The 26,085-nt window shown below is 49.8% G+C and overlaps 1 protein-coding gene across 2 annotated transcripts in view; it reads left to right on the top strand.

Moving 5' to 3' along the window:
- Window positions 1–3,334: 3,334 nt before the first annotated feature.
- MDGA1 (MAM domain containing glycosylphosphatidylinositol anchor 1) overlaps window positions 3,335–26,085 on the top strand; it is a 246,221-nt gene continuing 223,470 nt past the window's right edge. Inside the window, exons 1-2 of one of the 2 annotated variants that reach the window (XM_006126531.4) lie at window positions 3,335–4,109; window positions 4,839–5,145. In XM_006126531.4, coding sequence (XP_006126593.3) covers window positions 5,079–5,145 — 67 coding nt within the window. In that variant the 5' untranslated portion in view covers window positions 3,335–4,109; window positions 4,839–5,078. Of the gene's footprint in view, window positions 5,146–26,085 lie in introns of both variants that reach the window. The other variant, XM_089777407.1, reaches the window with a different exon arrangement.

The following is a 26,085-nucleotide window of genomic DNA, read 5'->3' as shown; positions in this document are numbered from 1 at the left end:
ACTATTCAGCTAGCTCTGTAACTCTTTGCTGGCACAAATCCTTAATTTGGGTTAGCAGCTCTATTAAAAATCTTGACACGGATTTCATAAATTACAAACCACGCCAGATGCGTACCCCACTGCTAATTAAAAATGTATTTCTTCGTGTAACTGGTAACAACGTGTATTAAATCTGAAAACCTAACGCTTCTCGCTGCTTGGTTCCTTGTTGTGATCAATTCCCTCATTCTATCTCCAGGCGGTTTCGCTTCTCACTTGCGCCTACCTAAAGGGGGGGGGGGGGGTTAAATCCCGCACAAAACAGGGCCTATTGAAACTTCTCAAAAGCCAGGAAACATTTTCTACTCATAGGAAAGTTTGGAGGCACCTCCGCCCCGAGCTGCCGCAAACTTCCAACTACTTGTTGGAGTGTTCCTTTAACCCGTCTTTATAAAGCCACCGCCCTCTCAGATCCTGAGCTGGGGAGGAATATGGACCTGTTATAAACTCTATCGGCCCTCTCCGCCCCATTCATAGGAAACTGGTCCTTATAGTCCAGCTAGGCGGGTGGCTCAGGCCACCTCTGATAGTCACTCACTGCTGAACGTTATTGCTCCTTTCCACGGTTGAATACAGTTTATAATATAAATAACTGCTTACTAATTAGCAGCTCTATCTGTTAATTGCTTATTTGTTAGAGCATGAATGAATAAGCAGCCGTTCGCTGGGCGATAAGCCGTGTGTGTGTATTTAAGCCTGGGAACGATTCTTGTCAATACCTGCCAGTGTGCCTTTAACAAGTGCAGCCCCTCCTCCCCCCTTCAGTGTAACACCTCTCTAGCTACGGCAGCTCGATCCAGTGATCCAAGAGAGAGAGAGAGGGGTGAGTAACCCTCCGCCAGCCTGGGGAGGGAGGTTGCTGGATCCACGTGTGTGACTAGCAGAGGCAGCTGCTTTCCTTAGTGATCTCTCATCAAAGGTCGCATGTAATCGTGGATGACAGCACCGCTGCTGGTGGTAGAGACGCGTATTGGGGGCCCAGGCACTAAGGAATGCGAGCACACAGCTGCACTGGAGGGGACTGGATATGTCTAAGTACCTGCTTTTGTCAGGCTTTTCACTGGGTCACTTCTTTTGCTCCGGAGCTGAAAGAGCTAAGAGTGCTCAGAGAAACAAGCATCCCATGGACAGAGCTCTCCCTGGCGATCTGGCTTTCCAGCTAGCTGTGTTCCACGTTACACTTCTGGCCACGTGTAGAATAGTCACTAGCTCTGCAACGCCCTCAGCGCCTGCAGGAAACTCCTAAGGGAGAGACTTCGGGGAATGGAAACTCCCCTAGTTAGACTTGCCAGGGACAACCTAGCTGGCGGCTCCTACGCTTTGCGTTTGCTGATTGCAAAGAGCTGGCCCGCCCTGTGCTGGGGGGAACATTGTGGTGGCAGCGTCCTAGTGCCATGGAGGAAATCTATGAAGCAGTACATAGGATAAGTAGCCAGGCTGCCAAGGGAGGCTGGAGACACGCAGAGAGGTTGGCTTAAATCTCTTTCCTTGTTAATGAACTCCCCTTCCCCCAGTCCTGGAAGATCCTACTGAGGTGGCTATCCGTGGACACACGCAGAGATAAATACCAATGCCAGTTAAAGCAAGAGTAATGAGACAGGGGGCATAGGGGCACAGATCACTTTAAACTCCCTTCCCTGTCTGCCACAGTCCCTCCTCTAGGTATCTTGAAATTCCTGAGTCGTCTTCACATGTTGACAAAACCACAGCGGCCACTGCAAAGAGAGCTAATCAATTTCACTGGTATCTCCAGTACAGCGCCCCAGTTGTGTGCACAACCAGGAGAAATATTAATGGATTTCTTTCCTGCAAAACGTCAGTGCAGAGTAAATACTCCCCGTCTCCCCCTAAGGTTTCCTGCTAAAATATTCCCTGCCCTGAATCGCTTTTTCTAGCCTCTTTAATGCATAATCTGGTTGCGAAAAACACAGAGCGGCGTCTCTGAGCAGGAACTCAGTCAAGAGGGCTGGATAGCTTCATTAAACACATCTCGCCTTGGACTGCAAGCAAAACTCCACAGAACCCTTCTCCCAGCAGCTCCTGGGCGCTCTCTTGCTGGTGAATATTTCAACAGCTTCTCCTCCGTGATGCACACATCTTACCTCCCAATCATTTTTAACCACCTTGGCGGACAAAAGACCAGATTTGATTCTCAGAGAAACTTTGATTTACTATTTCCCGCCCCCTGCCTAAGGCAGCGCGCGCGTGTGTGTCTTTCCTATGCAGCGGATGGCGGGAAAAGCAGCACCCGGACCGGCTGCACAGAGGGTGGCTCCGGCGCGTAGCGGGCAGCCGGCGCAGCTCATGCATTGGGCCAGAGGGGACAAGCGCTTCCTTCCCGCGCCCCTGGCAGCGGCGCGTGCGAGCAAGGCGGAGTTCCGCCGCCGAGGCGCTCCAGGGACCTGCGGCAGTTGGCGTGTTGTTATGCCAGGAGGACGCGGTGTTTGTTTCACCCCGGGATCGCGCTCAGCCGTGCTCCAGACCCGGCCGCGGGAGGCTGGTTCTCCCATTGTCCCGCGAGGAGAACACGCGCGCCGGGTGGGTGCAGGCTGCGTCCGGAGGATCGCCGCGAAAGTGTTCAGAGGCAGCTTGGCGGAGGGCGCTTGTTGCTCAGCCACACGGCCGCGATCGCTGCCGCGCACCAACACGCCTGTATGCCTGAAGGACGGGGAAAGGCAGACCGGCGCCCTAGCAGCCACAAACACTGACAATGGGTCAATGCAACCGTGCAAGGCCAGCAGACGACGTGCATCATGTGCAGTGCAAACACACACACCTGTGCACAAGCAGCCGGGCACGCTTGGGCCACATGCAAATGCACACCCGTGGAGAACACACATGCCTGGACAAATGTGCAAACCCACGTGCACTACACAAACACACCCAAGCATCACTCGTCACAATAAGGCCGTGCCCCCCCCCCCCCGCTCGGCACCCCGCTGCACCGACACATACAACTCACCCAGTGTATTACCCACGTAGGCGCCGTGGGTGCACACATGCTTCCTGCACATCACGTACACGTACCCGAGTGCTACACTACGGACACGTTCCAAGTTGTCTGTTGTCGCGCTGCACAACATTGCACCAAGCGTGTGCATCGACCAACTCCCGTCTCCTCTCCCCCTTGGCTCTAGGAATGGGTCCCCGAATCCGCGAAGCCGCCCTTGCTCTGTGTGTCCCTAGGATGAAGGGATTCTTGCCTGGATCTGAGACTTCTCTGCAGGGGAAAAGAAAAGAAAGGAGAAGGGATGCGAAAGAAAAGGAGAAAACAGCCGCGCAGATTCGTTTTCTGCCCAGCCCTGTTTTCTTTTCTCTCATTTGCCCTGGGGGAGGCCGGGGAATTAGACAGGAGGCAGGGCTGTCTCCAAGCACAGCTGATTTAATTGGCTCCCGCCCCCCCCCCCCCCTTTAACAGGAGAGAGGATCAAATAGTGGAGAGGAATAGGGGAAAAATGAAAAGCTCGAGAGGGAAAAAAAGAGACAGAACTTGCAGCCTGGTCTTTAAGGATCATAGATTCCGTTCAGGGGAGAGGCAGCCATCGGCAGAGCCCCCGTCACTCCTGATCTGCATAGGGGATCGGGACATCTCACTCTTCGGGTCAGCCAGGCGGGAGCGGAGAGGCTAGAGAAGCTATTAGCCAAAGACGCGGCTCTCGGAGGGAGGATTAAGTTTCTGCGGGGGTGAATGCCATTCAAAAGAGCGCCACGGCGAAATAAAGCATGATCCAGGCACTGGCTCGTGCAGGACACACGGAGTGATCCTCACATTCCTCCACGGGCTGGAAAACCTGCGGATCGTGGGGGTGCAGGGGACGGAAGAAAAGAATCGACTTTTGCCCAGACTTTCACACTTTGGGACGAAGGGGCGGGGCCAGGACCTGCCGAGCGATGTCTACAAAGCGTCCTTCAAGAAGAATTCAACTTTCTCCACCTTCCTAGCACCTCAACTGGCTTTGCCGGTCATAACCGGTGGAAAAGGAAAGGGGGGGAACCCTTTAAAAGCCCCCATCCCAGCCACCAGCCAGCACGAGCTCAGGGAAACTTCGGAAGCCAGAAAGATCTGCCAGGTTGGCTGGGGGAAGGGAGAGAAAGGGGGAGGGGAGACCAGCCAGGCTGAACTGCAAACCACCAAGCTGGGTGCGTGTGTTGTAGCTATTCCTCGCTTGTCACCCATCCCCCCCCCCCCCCCCCGCCCTGCAGGCTAGTGGGGCTGAGGTGATTCCGTGCACCTGGGCAATTTCAGGCTGGGGACCCGATCTCAGCAGCTGGGGGAGCTATTGGGAGCTGCTGTTTAACAAGCCCTTCCTGGATTGACTGAATTACAACGACACCCCTCCCCGAAAGAGCTGGAGAAGAGCCACCTATTTTTCCCCATTCCACCCAGCTGGGTCTCAGCCTTCCCCCCTCCCCCCCCCCCACGTTCCTGCCTGGGGCTTCAGCCAGCGCCTCCTTATCGGAGGGGACTCTCTAGTGGGCCCCAGTTGGCAGGCTGTTTGGGAAGCCTGGGAGTTCAGGCAGCGCTTGGCGTTTCTTTGGGACCAAATGTCCCTCCCCCCGCGAAAGGATCGGGGATGAGAGAGGGAGAAACAGCAGGAGTTTGCCTGGATTCTGCTCCCCACTGGATCCGCGTCTGCTGGGCTCCGGTTTGATTGTGTGTGTGTGTCAGTGTGAGCTTGTGTTTATTTCCCTGGCGCTCCGAAGGAGCCTGGGAGAGCAGAGGGACCCTGGTTTGTTTTTCTCCCTTCCTTCCTCCGTTTATTTTTAACTATTCGGGGTATTTTTTCCCTTCGTCCAAGTTGACTGTGTGGAGCTCGGAGACTCCCAGGCGGCGCTGGCTGACTTCGCTAGCCGGGCTGAGGCTCTCCGTGCCTGGGCAAGGCTCCGCGGGCTCCCGCCCTGCTCAGAGGCGGTGGAAGGGCTGCGGATGAAGGAGCATTTCCGTGGGCTTTCGCCGCCGGTTTCGCGGTTCTCCGCCGGATGCTGCCTGGCTTTGGGGGCTGCTTTTCCTCGCCGGCTATGAGGGATCTGCCGTGAAGATGGAGATGATTTGTTTGGTGTTCCTGGCGGTGGTGCCGGCGTACATCGAGGGAGAAGGGGTTTATGGTAAGAGACGTTACTCTGGTGCCCTGTTTGGGGGGCGGCGGGGGGCGAGCCCCGCGAGGATCAGATCAAAGTTAAAAAGCACCGGCAGGAGAAAGTAAACGCCGCGCGGCGCAGCCCGAGCTGGAGACGGGTGCCGCAAGAGAGCCCTTTGGCTCCTCCAGCCCCAGCCCGCCTGAAACTGGCCGGAGCGGGCAGCGGGCGCCGTGAACCCTTTGCGAGTCTCTCTGAGCTGGGGCTGTGCAAGGGAGAAAGCAGCAGTTGGTGTCACATGGGCCAGCCTGAGGTCTCTGCTCCCCGCCCCAAACTTGCCCGAGGAAGAGACGTACCAGATCCGAGACTGGGCGGCAAAACTCGGCGGCGCGCTGGTCTCGGCATTGGCCAAACCAGAGCTCCAAGTTGCAAGGCTCCGAGTGTGTTTCGTTTGCCCCTGGGCTGCCTTGTTTCCCTGGTGCGAGAGCCCACCCCACCTGTTGGCTCGGGGCCTCCGCTCCCCTCCCATTAATGCTCCTGGCTGAAGCCCTCTATATGGGGGGGGGGGGGGGGGGAGGGAAGGAGTGTGCGTCTTAGAGTCGAGCGTTCACACCGAATACTCGCCGAACCGTAGTGGCTTTGATTAGCCTGCTGGTCTGACAAAGGGCCATTGCACTGGGAGCTCCCTCTGTCACCTGCTGCGGGGAGAGTCGTAAAAGACCCATACAATAAAAAACAGGACTATGTAGCACTTTAAAGACTAACAAGATGGTTTATTAGATTATGAGCTTTCGTGGGCCAGACCCACTTGGGGGGGATATGGATGTCAGTGGGGGGGGGGGGTTATGTGGTGGAAAGCAAGCGGCTGCCCAGGTAATTGCTGCAAGTCTCAGCACACGTGGATTGAGGCTATCGGAGCTAGATAAGAGTGATGCTCCGTGATCGAAGTGTAGGTTGGATGCTCCTGGCTGAGTTAACAAAGCATCGCCCCAAATCTCCAGGGACGGCCCCTTAGTTGTGCACAGTGCTCGGATCTGAGGGAAAAGGGCTGCAGGGGTGACTTTGCCTTTAAATCCTACTGAGCTGAGTTACTTTGCTGTCATGCTTTAAAATTATTTCCTTGGCAGAGCTCAGGTTTAGCTGCTTTTGTTGTTGTTGTTGCCCATTTGCAAATGAATGCAGGCAGCGAGGCTAGCAAACTGCAAGAGCAGATGACACCCAGCGTGGTGCGGTTCCCACAGACATAGATTATTTATCCCTTCAGCTTCAAGGAGGGCAGCCAAGCTGACCAGCAACACATGCTGATGAGAAGAGCCCTCTGTCCTGAAGACAGGCTCTAAGTTGATAGCACACCCCGGGTTTGCTTTGGCAAGCACTGCAGCTCCAAAATGCAGCCCCCCGCCCCCCGATTGACTCTTCAATTTTTGCTTTACAAGCAGAGCTGCATTTCCAACAAATACACTAAAAAACCCAACCCCCCAGGACCTGCCGCTGACAACAAGCCTGCTTGATCTTGGCTTACAACTACATTGAGCGTTGCTATAAAGTCCCTCTTGAAGATGTGCCTTTACCTCTAATAAGGGAAGAGCTCTGAGGATAGACCTCCAGCGAGAGGGCTCCAATTTTTCTGTGTTTTTTGAAGAGCACGTAGCTAATCTCTTGTGTGAGCTCTAGTAATGCTGAGTTTAGTCTCACTGACTGTGGCTAAGTCTTTGTAGGTCACTTTTTAATGATGTATTTCTTTGATGGGAAAGGATTCTTCTTCCCCTCAGGGCTGGGATATTAATTTGAGTTTAAATCTGTTTTGTACAATAACTACTTTAAGCAGAGGCTTTATTCCCCCCCCCCCCCCCCCAGTGTGTGGGTAGAGGAGGGATTGCAGTCGGTTCAGAAGAAAATTGGAGGAAGCACCCAAGAACAGTGAAATGGGGAGTCAAGGGATTGAGGGAAACAGAAATGTGGGATGTACAAGTTTTTTAATCCCTGAGGATGGGTATTGTGTTGGTAGACAACCTTTGATTTTTTTAAATTAGTACGTCTGCTGCTGTCCAACTATTTTTTCTTTGCTTTAAAAGGCTCTTCAATCAGTTTTAAGCTCTCTGGCTCTTGTCACACTCCTGTGTTGTCACACACCTTTCTTCAAATGTAGCTTATTACACTGTTCACCCAACCATTCACTCTAGGCAATTCATATTTTAGTAGAGATGCTGCAAAACTAGATCTTCAGAATATCTTCCTGACTCTTTTTTTTTTGAGAGTGAGAGAGAGAAAGGCAGTGTATAAAAGAGCAGCAATAGAGATACTAAGATGAAGGCATCCTTTAAAGTCACAACTGTACTCTACTCATATTTACTTTGCTATTTCAACTGCACAAATAAAGGAAAAAATCCAGCCTCCTTTCCCCCTCCTCCTTTTTCTATCTGTTGAGAGAATCAGGGTTTTTAATATAGAGCTGTCTCTGTGAGTGCAACTCAGAGCATACTATGCTGCAGTCAGCACACCACAAACTTTTATGGTGACTAATAGTTTTCATATCCTCTTTTCCAATCCTTCCTCCAGTCTCTTTCCTAACACTTGCTCTGTACAATCTCCAGCCAGAGCTGTTTGTTTAGATGTGAAATTGCTTTTATTGCTGGCTCACATGGTGCTCAATTGAAACCATTATATTTGCAAGAATATCTAAAACAGGATTAGAAATGCATGCTACTAACCTTCCCTTACTTTTGTCCTAAATGTTAATTTCTAACTGTAGCCCCTAGATAAATATAGAAGGAGTAGTTTTGCAGTTGGAATGCTTATCTCCTGTGGCACTTAATGTGGGAATATTGGGAATTCAAGAATTTTGTTTCAGAACACTTCCCCTTTAGAAATATTATAATGATGGAAATGCAAGTGAAAGAGAGGCATTTGCATGATGAGGACTATAAATATATTTTATTAGAGTAAATCTAGTGCGATTAAATCCGATTAAAGCAGATAAAATAACCACGTGATGTACCCTTTAAATAATACCCCCCCATGGATGTGCACAAAAGACCTCTGTGTAGGAAAGCTGAGTTGTTGGAGAGATTTATTGAGATAGATGGTATAAATAAAATGTGTGTGAAGCATTGTAAGGGGGAAAAGTGCCTGCAAAGGAGGCTCAATTTAATTAGGAGTCAAGATACTTTTAGCAAGTTACCTGAAGAGGCTTGTTAACCAAATTGGTGTTTGTTATAATGACTGAAGCATGACTGAAACCCGATCATCTTTCCTCTACTCATTAGCTGATTCCATCTATTCAAGTCTCTTTGACTAGCCTCACTGTATCCTTTTAGCAATCCCTTCACACAGTGTAATATGGCAGTTCAGTGGGCAGCCAATAGACAACTATTGAGAGCCCACTGCTGACTGTTGTGATAGACCCATCCCCAAATGACTTGGTTTCCTGAGCATCAGCCATCGAAGCCATGCACTCAGGCAAGCAGCACGTTGAAATATATGCTTAGTAAACAATATCTCCAAAATGCAGAAAAACAGGAAAAAATGCATCCCTTGGCTGGGAAGAACTGAACATTGAACAAAAGAATTGAATGTGGAGCAGGGAGAATTCTCTCTGGCTAGTCCTCTATAAATAACTTACTGGGGTTTTGAAGTCCATTGTTTTATTTAAAGTTAGCCATGTGGACTTCAAAATGTTCTCCAGCTTTGTCTTAGGCTGCATGCCCTGGGTGGCTGCCCTGCTTATTCCATGTACAGCAGTTCACGAGCACTGGTGGAATGTTTTTATTGATAGACTCTGCCGCCCAGTGCTTTTGTGTTCAGTTGAAGGTGGTTTGCTGTCCATTCCACCCCAAAGCCTTCCATCTGCAGCAAACTAGAGAACCACCTTGCAGGAATGTCTGAGGATAGAGATGAAATCTATAACAACATGCTAAAGGGATGAAAGTAGGAGTTTTAACATGGATCTCAGTATAAGTGTCCTGAATGTGAGATATGATGCTCTCCAGTGGAGGGACTGAACAAACTCTGTCATCTGGGCCATAGAAATCTGGCTCAATATGGAGCAGTCCTGTCTCAGCCTCTGATAATGGGACTAAATGACCAGTAAATCTCTCTCTTTCTCCCTCAAGGCTCCATGCTCCTGTGAGTCAGCAGGAGATTTCTCAGTCTGATGGGGCAGGCTGTGTGAGCAGCATAAAAATCTACTGAGGGAATCTGTCCTCCCTTCTGTCATATGAGTACTTTGGGGACACATGTTGTAGGCTCATGCACAGACTCTTAATCTCTTTCATTGAACACACAAGCATTGTGTTTGCCTTCTGATTCCTGAGGCCAGGCTTCTGCTCCTACAGCTTCTACATCACTTTTACCCAAGCAGAACTCATCTCTTGCAAGTTCTGTGTGTTTTGGTGTTGGGCTGTGAGTGCACATGGATACACTGTAATATTAACCTTTAGCCCGATGATCTGAACCAACAGCTCCTCTCCTCTTCCTCCCCATCTCTTCTGCAGATGTTTCACCAGCTGAGCCAGGGTGCCAGATGGCATGCTTTGCAGTCTCTTTGCCATTCCAATCCCTCCCTTCAAGGCTGCTGCTTTAGAACCTGATTCTGCTTACACTCAAGTTGATGAGTTTGACCACTGACTAACACAGTGGCTTTCTTGGCTCCTCCCATAGGGTATGTCTACATTGCACGGCTATTTCAAAACAAGCTATTCTAGAATAGTTATTCCAAAATAGCTTATTTTGAAATAGCATTCCTACACTGCAGGGGAGCTTCAAAATTAGTCCGAGGCAGGCTTCCCTAATGTAGACCTGCGATCTCAATTTAGAGTCCCAGGAGGAATAACTTAGAATGGCCTTGGTGCAGGACTATTTCAAAAGAGCAGCAGTGGAGTGTCTACATTAGGGATGTTAAGGGCTAGTCTACTATCCAATAAGCAAATGCTTATGGGATAGTCAGTTGACTAGTCGATTCTCCCCCTCCCTACCCTTGCTGCCTCAGATAGAGGCAGCAAAGGGGGACACTTCAAAGCAGCAATGCTGCACAGCTGAGCCCACGATCAACTGTGCGGCGCTGTGATGCGTGGAAACCGGGATCAGCTGGGGAGTTCCCAGCTGATCCCAGGTTCCGCTGAAATGCCACTCGGAGCCTGGGATCAGCTGGGGGAGTCCCCAGCTGACCCCAACTCCACGTGGCATTTCAAATCGGCAGCACAGCATGGAGCCTGGGATCAGTGGGGGACTCAGAGTCCCCTGCTGATCCTAGGCTCCATGCTGTGCTGCTGCTTTGAAATGCACAAGAGCCCCTGCTGGCTTTCCTACTAGCCCCTGGCTGCAAGCAGAGTTCTGCATTCCTCCTTTGAAATGTACAAGAGCCCTGGCAGGGGCCCTTGTATATTTCAAAGGAGGAATGCGGAAGTGCCTATCGACTAGCTGATGGTAATTCCATTGACTACATGATTAGTAAATTAACTGTTACTTAACATCCTTAGTCTGCACACGCCTTATTCTGAAATAACTATTTTGGAAGAGGCATTATTCCTTGTAGAATGAGGTTTACAGATTTTGGAATAAACCATCTATTATTTCAAAATAACGGAATGGCTGGGTGTAGACACTCACATTGTTGTTTTGAAATAACGATAGTTATCTCAAAATAACGGTGCTGTGTAGATGCACTCAGAGTCCCTTCCCCTGTGATCAAAGCATTCTTCCTTGTTAGCCATTGGATTTAGCTCATAAAAAAGCCCTTCGAACAAGACCTTTGACTTATATCTGTAATTTGCCATTTACATTCCTATGATGCTGTATAAATCTCCCACAGTGTGCAGGTTTGGGCCAACACTTCCTGAGCCTCTCCAGCAATTTCTTCATATCCATAAAGTAAGAATTCTCAGCAGTATTCCACAAATCCAGCTTGCCTCCTCTTATAGAATGTGTTGATGCCTTCCCTTTGTGTAGCCAGAGTCCTGTGTTAGGTCAATGGAATTGTGCTCCCAGCAAAGTCTGGGATTATTTTAATGTGCACTACTTGGAAACTGACATTATCCTCCTGACAGGTTGTTTGCATCTTACTGGTAGAAGTCAAAATATTTCACTGTAGGTGTCATCAGAAACCACTATCCTATGCTAATTTTTGTGGGAACAGGAAGACAGATGTTGAATAATTTGACACGAACAACATAGCTTATAAAATTATCACCATGTCAGATTCTTGTTGGATTTTGTGGAAATACATATTAGATGACATGAAAAGAGCAAGACGGAAGAGTGTGTGGGTACAGAAAGTCACGCTAAAGGAAAAGCCGAGGTGCTGCCAGCAAAGACCCAGGTGGTTCTGTAGGTAGTGCTCTTCCCTCTGGGTATGTCTACACTAGCTTGTTAATTCGAGCTAGGTAGGCAAATCAGGGCAACCGGAGTTGCAAATGAAGCCCGGGATTTAAATATCCTGGGCTTTATTTGCATGTTCCCGTCCGGCCACCATTTTTAAATCCCCTTAGTTCGAATGGACCGCCCGTGGCTATATGCGGCAGTTTAAATAATTCCATGAGGAGTAACAGTTAATCCGAACTAAGGACTTAGTTCGGATTAATTTTAAACTGCCGCGTGTAGCCGTGGGCAGTTTGTTCAAACTAAGGGGATTTAAAAATGGTGGCCAGATGGGAACATGGAAATAAAGCTCGGGATATTTAAATCCCAGGCTTCATTTGCAACTCCGGTTGCCTGATTTGCCTATCTAGCTCAAATTAACGAGCAAATGTAGACGTACCCTCTGAGTCTCTGCTACCACAGAGATACATTGGCAAGTTCAGATCTCTGCTCCAATGGCTATTTTATAATTTATATACCCTTGCCTACTGTCAAGAGGTAGGATTGCAAGAGACCTGCATGAAGCTAGCTAATAGTTGCGGGGGAGGCTTTGTTGGCGGTTCAAGTTGGAAACCCTGCTCCACATTAGGCAGAGGGGGATTTGAACCTTGGTTTCCCACATCCCAGGTGAGTGCCTTAGCTACTAAAGGTTCTAGAGGAGCTGGTTCCTCCCACTCTTGCCTCTGTTTTATGACTGGTGCCTAAGTCCTTCAAAAAATGTTCTGGCTGCATTTATTTGGCAAACTTGTGTCAAATTCCCTAATGGTTTTGGTTTGGCTGAAACTGGCTTTTTTTTTTTTTTTGGCAAATGAACTGTTTATCTCAAATGTACCCAACTCTTCCAGCAGAGACTTTATAGCATAGACAAGGCCTTAGTGTTAGTGGTGCAAAATGGTTGCTAGAAGACATCCCCAGATGTACATGACTGCTTCAGTTCTGGGTGAATGAGTACGCTATCTGCAATGTACTTTTCTCTTTCCAGATGAAAGGCCTTGTACAATGTTGGTGGTTATGAGAAATGCAGCAGGCGCATTCCCCTAAAATACATTGGGGTGTGTGTCGTCTCTCTGTACTGTCAGTGTTCACCATAGCTGAGACTAGAATTACTAAGAAGAGGCTTCCAAACGTTGTGTTCTAGAATGTTCCAAGCCTGTCCAAGCAAGAGCCCCTGTCCCAGCCGTCCTTCTCTTCCAGGTGGTAGCTGTCAGTGATGCTGCTCCGGCTGCTGTTTCATTTGTACCCAGTGCCAATGTCCTCCAGGCATGGGAGATGTGGTACTGACACCATATAGCTGAATGCAGATCTGGCCAGGAGAGAATGATCCATGGTGATGAATGTGGGGAAAGAGGGAGAATATTTGTGTGTCTGTGCACCCGCGCATGTGTGCACATCAATGTTTAATTAGAGAGATCTACCCTGTCAGGATCTAAAGTATTTGTTTAATTTTTAAAAACTGCTCTAATCCTCCCTTTCATTTAAGAGACTCAGAGGCTTGCTTTTTAGCTGAGAATTAGCTTAGCAATAAAAATGTTTCTAAAAATGCTTATTCCTCTATGGAGGAGATCAAAACCACCACATAAATTAGTGATGAAGGAGATCAATAGTTGGAGCAAGGCAAGGGGAACCTGGGGCACTAGCTAGTCCTGGCTCAATAAAAGAGTTAAGCTAGAGGAGGGCAGTTACCAAAGGGCTATGGGTTACTTTGGAGTCCTGCTAAACAGAGTCTGGCAAGACTTGTTCTGAGGCAGTGACCTTTCTTGCCCACTAGTCAGTGTTCCAAGAAACAAGGGCTCCGATTCTCCTTTCACGCACTCCAGTTTCAGACTGCTATAGTCCCATTGTCATCAGTTGGGTTGCTGTTGAATTTACACCTGTGGGAGTGAAAGGTGACAGGCTACAAATGAGCATCAACGACTGCTGTTCTGCTCAATCTATAAAGAGAAGTGTCTGTCAGCATCATTTCCATGGTAATACATAGTTCTGTGGGAACATCGTCTTTAGATTTTGTTTCCTTCCAGAAAAGCTTATCTCACCTCTGTCCATTCAGGCTTTTCACTGGCCACAGGTGGCTTGGTGGGTTCATAGCTGGCGAGGGAGTCAGTCTTGTTGTGTCACATCGAACCAGCAGGGGGAACTCTTGCCTACAGCATTCCTCTTTCTATAGATTCTAAAGGTGTGTGTATCTGTCCCCAAGCCTGAGTTCCCCAGAGACCAGATCAACTTGTGTTTGCTGTTTTCCATTCTAATAGAGGCCATCTGAATCATTGTCATTATGCCACATCCCCTCTCTCACACATGTATACACTTGCAAATGTGTGTGTAAATAGGCCCATAAATTGTTTGTCGTGAAGATGGTGGAAAGGATGAAATGCTTTGTTTTATTTCACTGCAGAGTACAAATGGTGCTTCTAGAGATACTCTATTTAGGAGGAATCTGCTGTATGTGTTTGTGGAGAAGGGCACTTTACAAGTCATCCTCTGTGTTTGGTGCTAAGGTTGCTCTGAAACTTGCACTTGAAGCAAGATTAAAAACTGTTTCATACTTTAATGATTGAACTTAGCCTCCATGTTTCACCCAGTATTGTCCTTTGAGGACAACTAAGTCTTCTTTGTTACCTCTTTAGTATAATGCTTACTAATTTATGAAAAGGAAAATTTTTAAATGGCTCTTTTTAACGAGCTTGTTCTGCTCTTATTTCTTTGGGATCCTCTGGCCAATCTCCCATCATCCTACAAACTCCAAATTTCACACAGTCCTTTCTGATAACCACTAACCCACTGGCCACTTCCAGCCTTTTCCTGTTGTGCTATGTACATGGCACAAAGTTAACTTCAAGCAGCCAGAGAGTGCTGCTGGAAAATTCCCCATGTTAGTGCCCTGACAGCCTCCCTTCTCCAATGTGCCTGAGCGGGTCATCAAGTTATTCCCTATACAGGATAAACTAATAGAGCTACACGGAGAATAGTCAAAGGAGTTTCTCAGATTCAACAGCTATTTCCATTTCCCAGTGATGGCTGCCTCTTGACCGTCTCTCTAGATACTCAAATGGCTCCAGTTAGCATAGTATCTGAACGCTTTCTCCAATATATTTATCCTCCTAGCACTGTCCTACCCACAAGGATGCTATTACCCCCACTTATGGATGGGTAACTAAGGCACAGACAGACCGAGTGTGTCTATGATGCAATTAGATGCGCACGCCTGGCCCATGCCAACTGATTTGGGATTGCAAGGCTTGGGCTAAAGGGCTGGTTTTGGTTCTGTCTTTCTGGATCCCTCCCACCTTGCAGGGTCCTGGAATCCAGGCTCCAGCCTGTGCCTAAGTTTCGGCACCACAATTAAACAGTTCTTTAGTCCAAAGCCTGTGAGCCTGAGTCAGCTGGGTAAGACCAGCCATGGGATTTTAACTGTAGTTTAGACATACCCTGACTCTGCCCACGTGGGCAGAGCAAGGACTTGGATATCAGTCTATGAAGGCCAAGAATATTGCCTTAATCAGTAGACCATCTTTCCTTTGCTATACACAGCTCCCTGGTCAGGCAGGCTGAGCAGCAGATAATCTGGAGGCGGAGTGGGGGAGTTGAGTGAAGGAGGGATTTTAAGTAAGGGCATGCGTGTTTAGTGTGAGAAGAGACTGATGTATAGGGGAGAGGTTGATTGCAGTAGTGGCCCTGGTTGGGCAGAGAATCTAGTGTCTCTGCCCAGTGTCTCTGGCCATGGAGGGACTTTCATGAGCCAGTGCATCAGCACAGAGACACTTGACTCATTTGATGTTGCTACCGTAGCTATTTGGAGCACCATCCACTGAGGCAGAGGGGCTCTGTACTAAGGCACTGTGTGCTCTTCATAGCTCTGCTGACATCTTAACACGGTGGGGTGGCCTTTATGCCAAAGTGCGTTGGATCACCTTTGTTCCAGATCCCGGCTTTACCACATTAGCTTTTAAACTTGGGCTGTGTCTGGAAAAGGGAAGTCGTGGAGGCTGAGCAGGGGAATGGATGAATGGAGTGTAAATGGGAGTTGGAAATTTTTACTACATATTTCCACGTCTTTTCCCCCTTTGCCTTAGTGAGAGAGGTGGTCTGGCAATTTTAACAGCATTATTTTGTGAAGGGCTATATCATTAATCTGTAAATCTCTCTAGGGATTTCAGGAGCTTTTAAGGTCCTCTGAGCAGAGACCTTTGTACTTGTCTGTGAAGTACCATGCATGAGGATGTTTTATTATCAGTATTTTATGACTAATAAAAGGCTGTAGATTTGGTGATATCATTTTAGTGCCTTATACCTGGGGAGGTGGCCCATTGGGGAATTACAGGCCTGTCTTATAATGATCCCATGCCTGCCTTTGCTAAGAATAAATTCCCCTCCGAGTGGCTGATAGCCCAGATGATCAGGTCACTGCTCTGTAGCATTGGAATGCAAAACATCAGGCAATGGAGAAGTAATATTCCAGAGCCCAGGGAGTCCATGTATGGATCTGGCCACTGTCTTGTTTCCTTGTGCCTCTCTCTCTCCTTTTGCAATATACTTGCAGATGCTGTGTGTTGTGCTGCCCTTCTGTAGCCAGTCCCACAGGCTAACTATCATCTTACATTGGAAAAGTCCCACAGAGCTCACTTAGTAACCATTGCATGTGTGAAAATCTGTGCCTAGCCATGATGAAATGGCTTGCGATTTAAACTACTATTTGGAACTATTTATAGTCTAGGGTAAACAGGATTCAAGTGCTCCTGTTGGGGTTCTGTAAATGGAAAGAATGTCAGGATGAGGATGGAAAGTGTCACGTATTACAGTTTCTCTAGAGAAAAATTGCAAATGTTGTACTGAGAGAAGTGACAGTACTGAAAATTAAAATCAAGGTATGGGATAAAGGTTTTGGATGTCTGTGGGTGAACATAAAATACAAGTCTCAGTGGGGTAGCTGTGTTACTCTGTATCTGCAAAAACAAGGAGTCTTGTTATGACACCCGAGGGCACATCTACACTACAGCGTTATTTTGAAACAACTCACATAATTTTGAAATAACAAGGTGAGCGTCCACACAACGAACCCGTTATTTCAAAATTATTTCAAAATAACAGGCTTCTTATTCCAGAATAATAACCCCTCACTTCACGAGGAATAACACCTATTTCAAAATAGCTATTTTGAAAGTGGGCGGGTCTGGTTGGCGCAATTGTGCTTATTTCGAAATAATTGGCCTCCAGGGCTTCTCACAGCTGCCCTGGTGGCCACTCTGTCCACACTCCTCAAAACTCTATAGTTTCCCTTCCCCTGCAGCTTTTAAAGCTGCAGCCACAGGGGAAATTTCTGATGGCACAATACAGGCCCTGACCAGTGGTGGCCCATCCATAGGTGCGAACTAGGTGGTTGCCTAGGAAGGGCACCAAATTAAACGGCTGTTGAGGGGTTTGGAGGTGAGGGTGCCGATCCTGAATTTTGCCTAGGGCGCCTGTTGTCGGCAGCTCGTCTAGGGCCACTCCTGGCCCTGACAGCCCTGTGCCATGCTGCAGAAGCCATTTGTGTAGCAATGGCTGACCCCAGTGCTCTCACCAAGCCCCCCACGGCTGCTAGTGAGCCGACAGCCAACTTCCAAGTCTCTGCCCAGGGGCAGAAGAAAAGGACCTCTTCCTGGTTTGGTGCAGAGATCCTGGATCTCATTGACATATGTGGAGAGGAGGCGAACCCCTAGGATCTCTGCACCAGACACAGGAACACTGCTATGTACAGCTGGATGGCCACAAGTCTGGGCCAGAAGGGCCACGTGCACCCAGGAGTAAGTGCACATGAAAATCAAAGAAGTGAGGCAGGCCTACACCAAGGCCAAGGAATGCAGTTCTTGCTCAGGAGCGACACCCCAGACCTGCCACTTTTATGAGCAGCTGCACCGCATTGGGCGGTGGCAGGAGGGGGGGTTGGTTCCTCCCTCCCCTCATGAACTCCAGCCTGGAGACGTCCTTTGTGAGCCTCCCGGAGGGCGGGTCTGTGGACGAGGAGGAGGAGGGGGTGGAGGAAGATGAAGCCAGCCAGGACACAATGCCTGCCAGCAAGGAGGTCATCCTGTCCCTGGAGCTGTCACCTGCCCTCCTCCCAGGATGTAGCCCAGGGTTCAGACGAAGCCGGGGAAGGCCCATCAGGTGAGTTCTATTACTTTGCCTGGACACAGGTGGGGGGAGATGGTGGACAGTACACTCCTTGCTTGGCCTTCTCAGCCTGGGGATTGCACAACAGCCTCTGCACATGGCGCACCAGTCCAGGGCACACAGCTGCACCAGGCTGCCACAAAGGAACCTTTCACTCATACTCACAGGCTTTCTGGAGACACCTTTCCACCACAAGCCATCACTAAGCAGGGTGGGGTCATGGATACACGCAGCAGTGTGCACACAGTCATGCCCCCACTGTCAGGGCAACATTCACTCCCAGTCAAGTGTGGCGAGGCAGCTGACGGTGAGGCAGCTGACACCGAGCCCCTGCCATGGGACCCCGCGGGGGAAGAAGAGAAGGGGACCCCAGTAGCGCCCATACCAGCAAGTGGTGTCTGCTGCTCACACACACCTCCCCAACACCTTCCCCTCTGTGGGACGCCACCATTGGCACTTCCGGAGGGAAGGCAAGATGCCCTGTCACCCCCTTCCCACCCACAGGCTCCTGGCCTGGCTGGCACCTTCCCATGCCTGCTTGTCCCCGGGCCGTGGGGGTAGCAAGGGTCCCCTGGGACATCTGCACCCCTGCAGGACAGTGCCCGTTATCTAAGCCACAGATGGCCTTTCTCGAAGCACATCACCATTGTCTGAACAGAGACCTATTGGTGTCAGCTCAGAGATGAGGGCTGGGCTTCATGTACACTGACTCCTGGGATGACTGCCCTTCTCGCTTTTCTTCACAGCTGGACCAGCTGCGAGTGAGGCACATCCACCATATCCCATGCCATCCTCCTGACCCTGTGAGAGCCGCTGCCACAAACAGCCCCATGAGGATCTAGAGGGAACATATTGCCCTGCAGCGGTGTCTCTAGCAGCAGGAGCAGAGGTGGGACGCTGGCCTGGAGCTACACCACACCACCTGGCAGGACCTGTCCCAGCAAAACCGCAGCGCAGTGTGGCATACACTGCTGCTGTCAACCTCCTGCTCACCGTGATTGAGAGCCCCGCAGTCCCTCCTCCCCCTCCCCCACACATCTGCTTCTGTCCCTGCCCCTCTATCTTCTCCCTTAAACCCCTCTTGGCTGCCAAGGGCCCCACACAAGAGGCAGTGGAATCAGGTGCCAGTCCCAGCTCCATTCCTCAGCCTCTCCTCTCCCTCCTCCTCTTCCTTCCTCCCAGGTTCTTTTCCTAGTCCTTCCCCCATTTTATATTTTTCCCAAATAAAAAAAAACAGTTTCTTGCTTCAAATCAAAAAGTCCAGTTTATTGTATCTGTGGGGGGGAGGGAAGGTGGGAAGGAAGGCACAGAGGGGCAATGCAGAGGCCCCTTGTGGGGAGATCCAGGGGAGAGCGTCACAGCTGGCCTTGTCTGAAATACTCCTTCAGGATTTCCTGGTGCACACAGCCCCTTATGGACTTGCCAGATGGCAGTGGTGCATGGCTGCTCAAAGGCCCTAGCGAGCTGCTCAGCCTCTATCCCCCCATCCTGGCAGGAACATCTTCCCCTTGTTCTTGCACAGGTTGTGTGGGACACAGCAGGCTGCCACCACCTGGGGGATGTCCCACTCGCTGAGGTCCAGGCAGATGAGATGTCAGAATCTCCCCTTCAAATGGCCGAAGGTGCCCACCACCACAATGCAGGCACTGCTGAGCCTGGCATTGAATACCTCCTTGGCAGGGTCCAGGTGTCCCCATCATCAGCCAGGGGGGCACAGGGTAGGCTGCATTGTCCACGATGCACATGGGCATGTCCATGTCCCCAACCCTGATGGTGTGGTTGGGAGAAAAGAGTGCCAGCGTGCGTCTTCTGGAACAAGCTGGCATTCCTGAAGATGTGAGCATCGTGAGCCTTCCCCAACCACCTGACACTGATGTTAGTGAAGTGGCCTTGGTGGTCCAGAAGGGCTGCAGCACCATTGAGAAGTAGCCCTTCTGGCTGATGTCATTGGTGGAAATGTGAGTGCCGCTAGTGGTGATGATGGGGTCCACATCACCCAGGATGATGACCCTGCACAGTAGGATGGCATTGATGGCCCTCACCAACTGTGAGAGGATACAAGGAGAGAATCACAGGGTTGCCAGAGCCCTTGAGAAGTCTCCGAGCCCAACCCCCCTTCCCAAAGCAGAAGCAACCCCAACTATTCGAACCCTGGCAGGGCTTTGTGAAGGTGGGACTGAAAAACCTCCAGAAAGGGAGAGTCCATTTTTCCTCCTCTTTCCTCCCCCCCGCCCATTCCAGAGGGAACCCCATTCCAGTGCTTTACCACCCTCCTGAGACAATAACAAGAGAATTACACCTGTATGAGCACGGCCCTGATGGTCGATCTCCCCACACTGAACTGGTTCCTGACAGAGTGGTAGCTGCCTGGAGTGGCAAGCTTCCAAATGGCGATGGCATCACACTTCTGGAGGGGGATGGTGGGTTGCATGTGGGTGTCCCATTGCTTGAGGGCTGGAACAAGCCACTCGCACAGCTTCAGGAAGGGGTCCTTCTGCATGTGGAAGTTCTGGAGCCACTGCTGGTCGTCCCACTGCTCCATGACGATCCGACCCCACGAGTCGGTACTGGTGTCCCAGCAGCAGAAGCGGTGCTGCACGGTGTGCAGGGATGAGTGGGAGGGGCTGTGCTGCATGAGCAGCACATGGATTAGGGTGCGGAGATGCCCCAGAGTGAGCTGCTGGTCCTGGTCTTGCAGTGCCACATGGGCAGCCTGCAATAACTGCACCAGGAGGTGCAGCATGAGGGCTAAGAGTGGGCAACTACTTGGAGGCAGGTCCGGCTCTATGGCAGGAGTGTTGTATCCGCAAGGCAACCAAAGCAGGCAGGAGAAGAGTTTGCTGTCCCTTAAGGAGATAGGCAACGGAGAGGAGACTGAGATGTGCCTGTAGGTACTTTAAGCATGAGCCTCAGGCAGCTCCAGGAAGTGACTGCTGTCCAGAGTGCTTCTGGGGGGGCTCTAATGGGATTCAGGCTCCAATCAGCGCGGACACGCTATTTCTACATAATTCTGCGCTGTTTCAGTGGGCATCTGTAGTGTGGACCCGCTGTTTCAAAATTATTTTGGGAGTTATTCCAAGATAGCTTAGGGTATGTCTACACTACAAAGTTAATTCGAACTAACGAATGTTAGTTCGAATTAACTTTAATAGGCGCTACACTAGCGCTCCACTAGTTCAAACTTAATTCGAACTAGCGGAGCGCTTAGTTCGAACTAGGTAAACCTCATTCTACGAGGACTAAGCCTAGTTCGAACTTACTAGTTCGAATTAAGGGATGTGTAGCCCCTTAATTCGAACTAGTGGAAGGCTAGCCCTCCCCTGCTTTCCCTGGTGGCCACTCTGGCCAACACCAGGGAAACTCGTATGCCCCCCTCCCGGCCCCGGACCCCTTAAAGGGGCACGGGCTGGCTATGGTGCCCGTGCCAGGTGCAAGCCTGCCAGCACCCAGCTAGCAGACCCTGCACCTGGCACAGCTCAAGCCAGCCACCCGATGCCCCCCAGCCCTCCCCCTCTTCCTGGGACCAGGCTGGCGGCTCCCAGGAGCTTGCCCGGGACCGCAAGAGGCGGCCACCCGCCTGGTCTAGTGCGGACATCGTGGACCTCGTCCACGACTTCCGCACTAGGTACAGGAAAGTGGCCGTCTAGGGCAAGGGAGCTGCCAGCATGGCCACCCAGGAGCAGGTGTGCATGAAAATCAAGGTGGTCCACTGAGACCCCCGACCCTGAGCCCTGAGCTTACAATGGCCATCCTGGGTCAGACCAAAGGTCCATCTAGCCCAGTAGCCTGTCTGCCGACAGCGGCCAACCCTAGGGACCCTGGAGGGGATGGACCGAAGACAGTGACCAAGCCAGTTGTCTCGTGCCATCCCCCTCCAGCCTTCCACAAACTTCGGGCAGGGACACCACTTCTACCCCCTGGGTAATACCACTCCATGGACCCAACCTCCATGACTTTATCTCATTTCTCTTTAAACTCTGTTCTAGTTCTAGCCTTCACAGCCTCCTGCAGCAAGGAGTTCCACAGGTTGACTCTTTGCTTTGTGAAGAACAACTTTCTCTTACTAGTTTGAAGCCTGCTACCCATTCCTTTCCTTTGCTGTCCTCTAGTCCTTCTGTTATGGGAACTAATGAAGAACTTTTTTTGATGCACCCTCTCCACCTCACTCATGCTTTTATAGACCTCTATCCTATCCCCCCTCAGTCTCCTCTTTTCTAAGCTGAAAAGTCCCAGTCTCTTTAGCCTCTCTTCATATGGGACCTGTTCCAAACCTCTGATCATTTTAGTTGCCCTCCCCTCTCCCACCCTCTCTCTTCCCCTCTCCCATCTCCTTTTTCCAGTCTCCCCGAGTTTTGTTCAATAAAGAGAGATTCTATTTTTGACCATACGTATCCTTTATTTTGTATATCAGGAAGGGGGGCTAGGGAAGGGTAAGTGGAAGGAGGTGAGGGAGGAATGGGGTACGAGCCCCCGATGGGGAGGACTGGGCTGGCTCTGCGGGCTTCTGGGGGTGGAAACTCTCCTGAAGTCCCTTGATTGACGCCCCCTCCGGATGGCAGCCTGCGGCAAGTGCAGCTGGGCTGATGGCCGAGTGCTGTGATGTGCCCAGTGTGGGTACTCCGGGCACTCCAAGCCAGGACTGCTTTGCAAGCGGGGAAGCCCTGAGAACTGTCTGTCCGGGGTGGAGGTCGGGTCCCTTTAATCATAGCCCTCGGCTAGCCTGAGGCAGCAGCTCCACACTCTCACATGTCTCAGTGGACCACTTTGATTTTCATGCCAACCTGCTCCTGGGTGGCCAGGCTGGCAGCTATCCTGCCCTAGCCGGCCACTTTCCTGTGCCTAGTGCGGAGGTCGTGGACGAGGTCCACGATGTCTGCACTAGGCCTCTTGCGGATCTGGGCAGGCTCCCAGGAGCCGCCAGCCTGATCCCGGGAAGAGGTGGAGGGCTGGGTGGCAGCGGGTGGCCGGCTCGAGCTGTGCCAGTTGCAGGGTCTGCTGGCTGGGTGTGGGCAGGCTTGCACCTGGCACAGGCACCGTAGCCAGCCCGTGCCCCTTTAAGAGATCCGGGGCCGGGAGGGGGGCAGAAGAGTTTCCCTGGTGGTGCCCAGAGTGGCCACCAGGGAAAGCTGGGGAGGGCTAGCCTCCCACTAGTTCGAATTAAGTGGCTACACAGCCCTTAATTCGAACTAGTTAATTCGAACTAGGCGTTAGTCCTCGTAGAATGAGGTTGATCTAGTTTGAATTAAGTGCACCACTAGTTAGAATTTAGTTCGAACTAGCGGTTTGCATGTGTAGCGCCTATCAAAGTTAATTTGAACTAATGTTTGTTAGTTCGAATTAACTTTGTAGTGTAGACATACCCTAACTGATTTATTAGGACCAAGAGTGGCCTGAGGCCGGCTGCGGCAGCTAGCGCCCCAGATGGAAGGTGCAATTGGCGCCCCTGCCTGCACGGCCGACAATGGCCTTGACATAATCACGGGGTGCCCTGGTGCCCCGTGACGTCATCATCGGGCGCCCGGGCCAGTGGTGCCCTAGGCAACTGCCTAGTTTGCCTAAGCTCATGGGCGGCCCCTGATTAGGACATAAGCTTTTGTGGGTAAAACCCACTTCATTCATCTGATGAAGTGGGTTTTACCCATGAAAGCTTATGCGCTGATAAATCTGTTAATCTCTAAGGTGTCACAGGACTCCTCATTATTTTTATAAAGTACAAGGATAGTGGTTTGCTGTGACTGTTTGTTACTAAAGAAATGGGCCGTCACTAATTGGCAGAAATTGACTTAACAAGATAACTCTGGACTGGAATACAGTGCATCACTTGTATGGTCTGGTAATGAAAATTCACAAACCCAGAATCTGTTTGATTCAGACAAGGGTTCAGTGGGAAAGAATAATGGCAAAATGACTTGGACTTAAGTGAATGTGGGATGCATTTTTAATGTTCACTTTGTGCCTTGTTTCTCCTCCCCTCCTCCCCCCAAGAGCCTGCAGGAAAACAGTCTGAGGAATTATAGAAGTAAAGAATGGTTTTTGCTGGAGAGTTCAGTGAATGGGCTGCGTGGGGGAGTGGATATTTGTTTAAAACTGATGGCAAGAAAAAGGATTTTGTGAAGCCTATGAAGTCATCCTCAAACTTCTGCTAGAGATAGTTCACAGCTTAGTCATTTGCTTAGGGCAGGCGTGGGGAACCCTTTTTTGGGTTGGGGGCCACTGACCTTCAGAAAAATCAGTTGGGGGGAAGTGAGAAGCAAAAAACCCCAAACCAACCCTCACTGAGGTGACTCCCGAATGAGAAGGAGAAAGACAGTCTCTACATTCCCCTCACACCAGAGCCTTGGAGAGCCCAGACAAGTAGATTTTGTGTGCTCCAGCCCTGCAGAGGGACAGCGGAGGGGGCTGGAGTGCTAGTGCAGGCTCTCCAATGCTGTGGGGAGCCCTGAGCTTTGGTCTGGATCCAGGCAAGCCAGGGGCCGCATCTGGCTCCCAGATCTTGGGTTCCCCACCCCTGGCTTAGGGCATAGCATGGATTCAGAGTGGTTCCATCCTTTTGTAGGAAGAAAAGGACATTGAGACTGTGACGGTAAACCAAAAAGATTTTGGCTTTAAGATAAGCTATTTTAAAGCTGTTAAACTACTATGGAAGAGTCATTCCAAATTTGTCTACTTTAATAAAGCCCAGGGTTGAATTGGGCTGGCTCTCGATGGCTCAGCAACTTGGCATTTATTTTAGAAGCTGTCTTCTGACAGAGGTCCAGAATTTGAGCTTTCCTTTACAACAAATCATTGAAGTCTGTAGGAGCCTTTAGGGAAAAGTAACTCCTCTAAATATGAACCATTTGCCAACAGATGCAGTAGCGCCAGCCTGAGTCTGCAGGCAGCCTGAAGATAAAGCTCTGCAAAATGTGTAACTGGTCCTATACATCATAATGGGGTGTTCATCAAGGGCTTTAGAATCATGATCAAAGCAAACAAGTAAGGAATGATTATACCATTCTGAGCAATGTGTGAAAGAGATGGATAAATGGGGAAGGGAGAGCTTTGCAAAGTCCTGAAGGCAAACAAGAAGCTTGAATTTAATGCCATCAGAGAAGAGAAGTGGGAGCCAATGGGAATGGGAAGGATTCAGAATTGGGGGTGACTTGGTCAGAAGATAAACAAGGAGTACCACCTTGGGAGCAATATTCTGTACAGACCAGAGAGTGACAGCTTGAGTGTCAGGGGTGAGGAGTTGACAGTAATTAAGATTGAAAATGATAATATAAAATTGGGTTGGATGGAAAAGAAAGGCAAAGGTTTTGAAGCAGGAACAGCAAATCTGAGAAATTCTACCATTCTGATACATTTTAGTCTAGAGTTTATAACTAGGAACAAATGACACTTTTCATTATGTGCAGAAGCTAATTGTTTACACGTGTGAAGATGGAAAAGAGAAAGCCTTAACATTTGTGAAATAAATGCTTAACAAAGGCAGCAATGAATTACATTCTCTGCTGCTGCCTTTTCAGTTGAGGTATTTTTGGAGCAATTAAAATTCACATTTGAAAAGAAATCTACCTTGATCACTGATCAAAAGCTTGTGTTAAAAGGCTGGTGCTGAAGGTATTCCACCTCTTGCAGAAGCCAGGATTCTGAGGTGGGCTAAAATCTTAGCTTATATCAGTTTTCTACCCAGCACAAGCCTGAGTGAAACTTACTAACCCTGGCTTGCTTTCCCAGTAGTCTAGAAGTACGGACACAATGGGAAGTAGACTCAGGATATAGAATCTTCCCAGTACTGCTTGAGAGAGAGAAGTTACAATTTCTCAAACATCCAAATGGCTTAGGAGCCTGAGAGCTTGTCTACATACATACTTAGTTTGCAGCAAGCAGGGGTATGATGCTACCTCACACTAGCTTGCTGTGCACTAATGGTCTCTGTGTACACACTGCTTATGTGTACTAATAGCTTAGTGCTTTGGTCTACTCCCATTTCAGAGCAGGTTAAAGCAATGTGTACTAACTGTTAGCGCACATCAGCAGGCTAGCAGAAAGCAAATCCATACCTCAGCTTGTCGCAAGCTAAATATTCATGTAGACCAGACTGTAATCCTACTTTGAGAAGTGAGTGGAGGGGCATATTCTTAAATTTTCCACAAAGACAAATGCAGAGTTCTACACTTGGGATGGAAGAAGCAGCTGTTTGGCAGAAAAGGACCTGGGGATTATAAGATGATAAGATGGATGCCAGTCAACAGTGTGGCCTTGTAGCTGAGAAGGCTAACAAAATATTGGGATGCATTAGTAGGAGCGTTGCCAGCAGATCTAGGAAAGTGAGGCCGCATCTGGAATATTGTGTCCAATTCTGCCTTCCTCCCCACCCCCCCCGAAAAGATGTGGATGCATTGGGGAAAATTTCAGTGGAGGCTTAGAACAAATAATTTATGAAGAGAGGATGAGGGATTTGTGCTTATTTAGTCTGCAGAAGAG

This window comes from Pelodiscus sinensis, chromosome 3 (genome assembly GCF_052426305.1).
Source record: "Pelodiscus sinensis isolate ZL-2025 chromosome 3, ASM5242630v1, whole genome shotgun sequence".
In the NCBI taxonomy this organism is placed as follows: domain Eukaryota; kingdom Metazoa; phylum Chordata; order Testudines; family Trionychidae; genus Pelodiscus; species Pelodiscus sinensis.
This window is presented reverse-complemented; position numbering and strand designations above follow the sequence as displayed.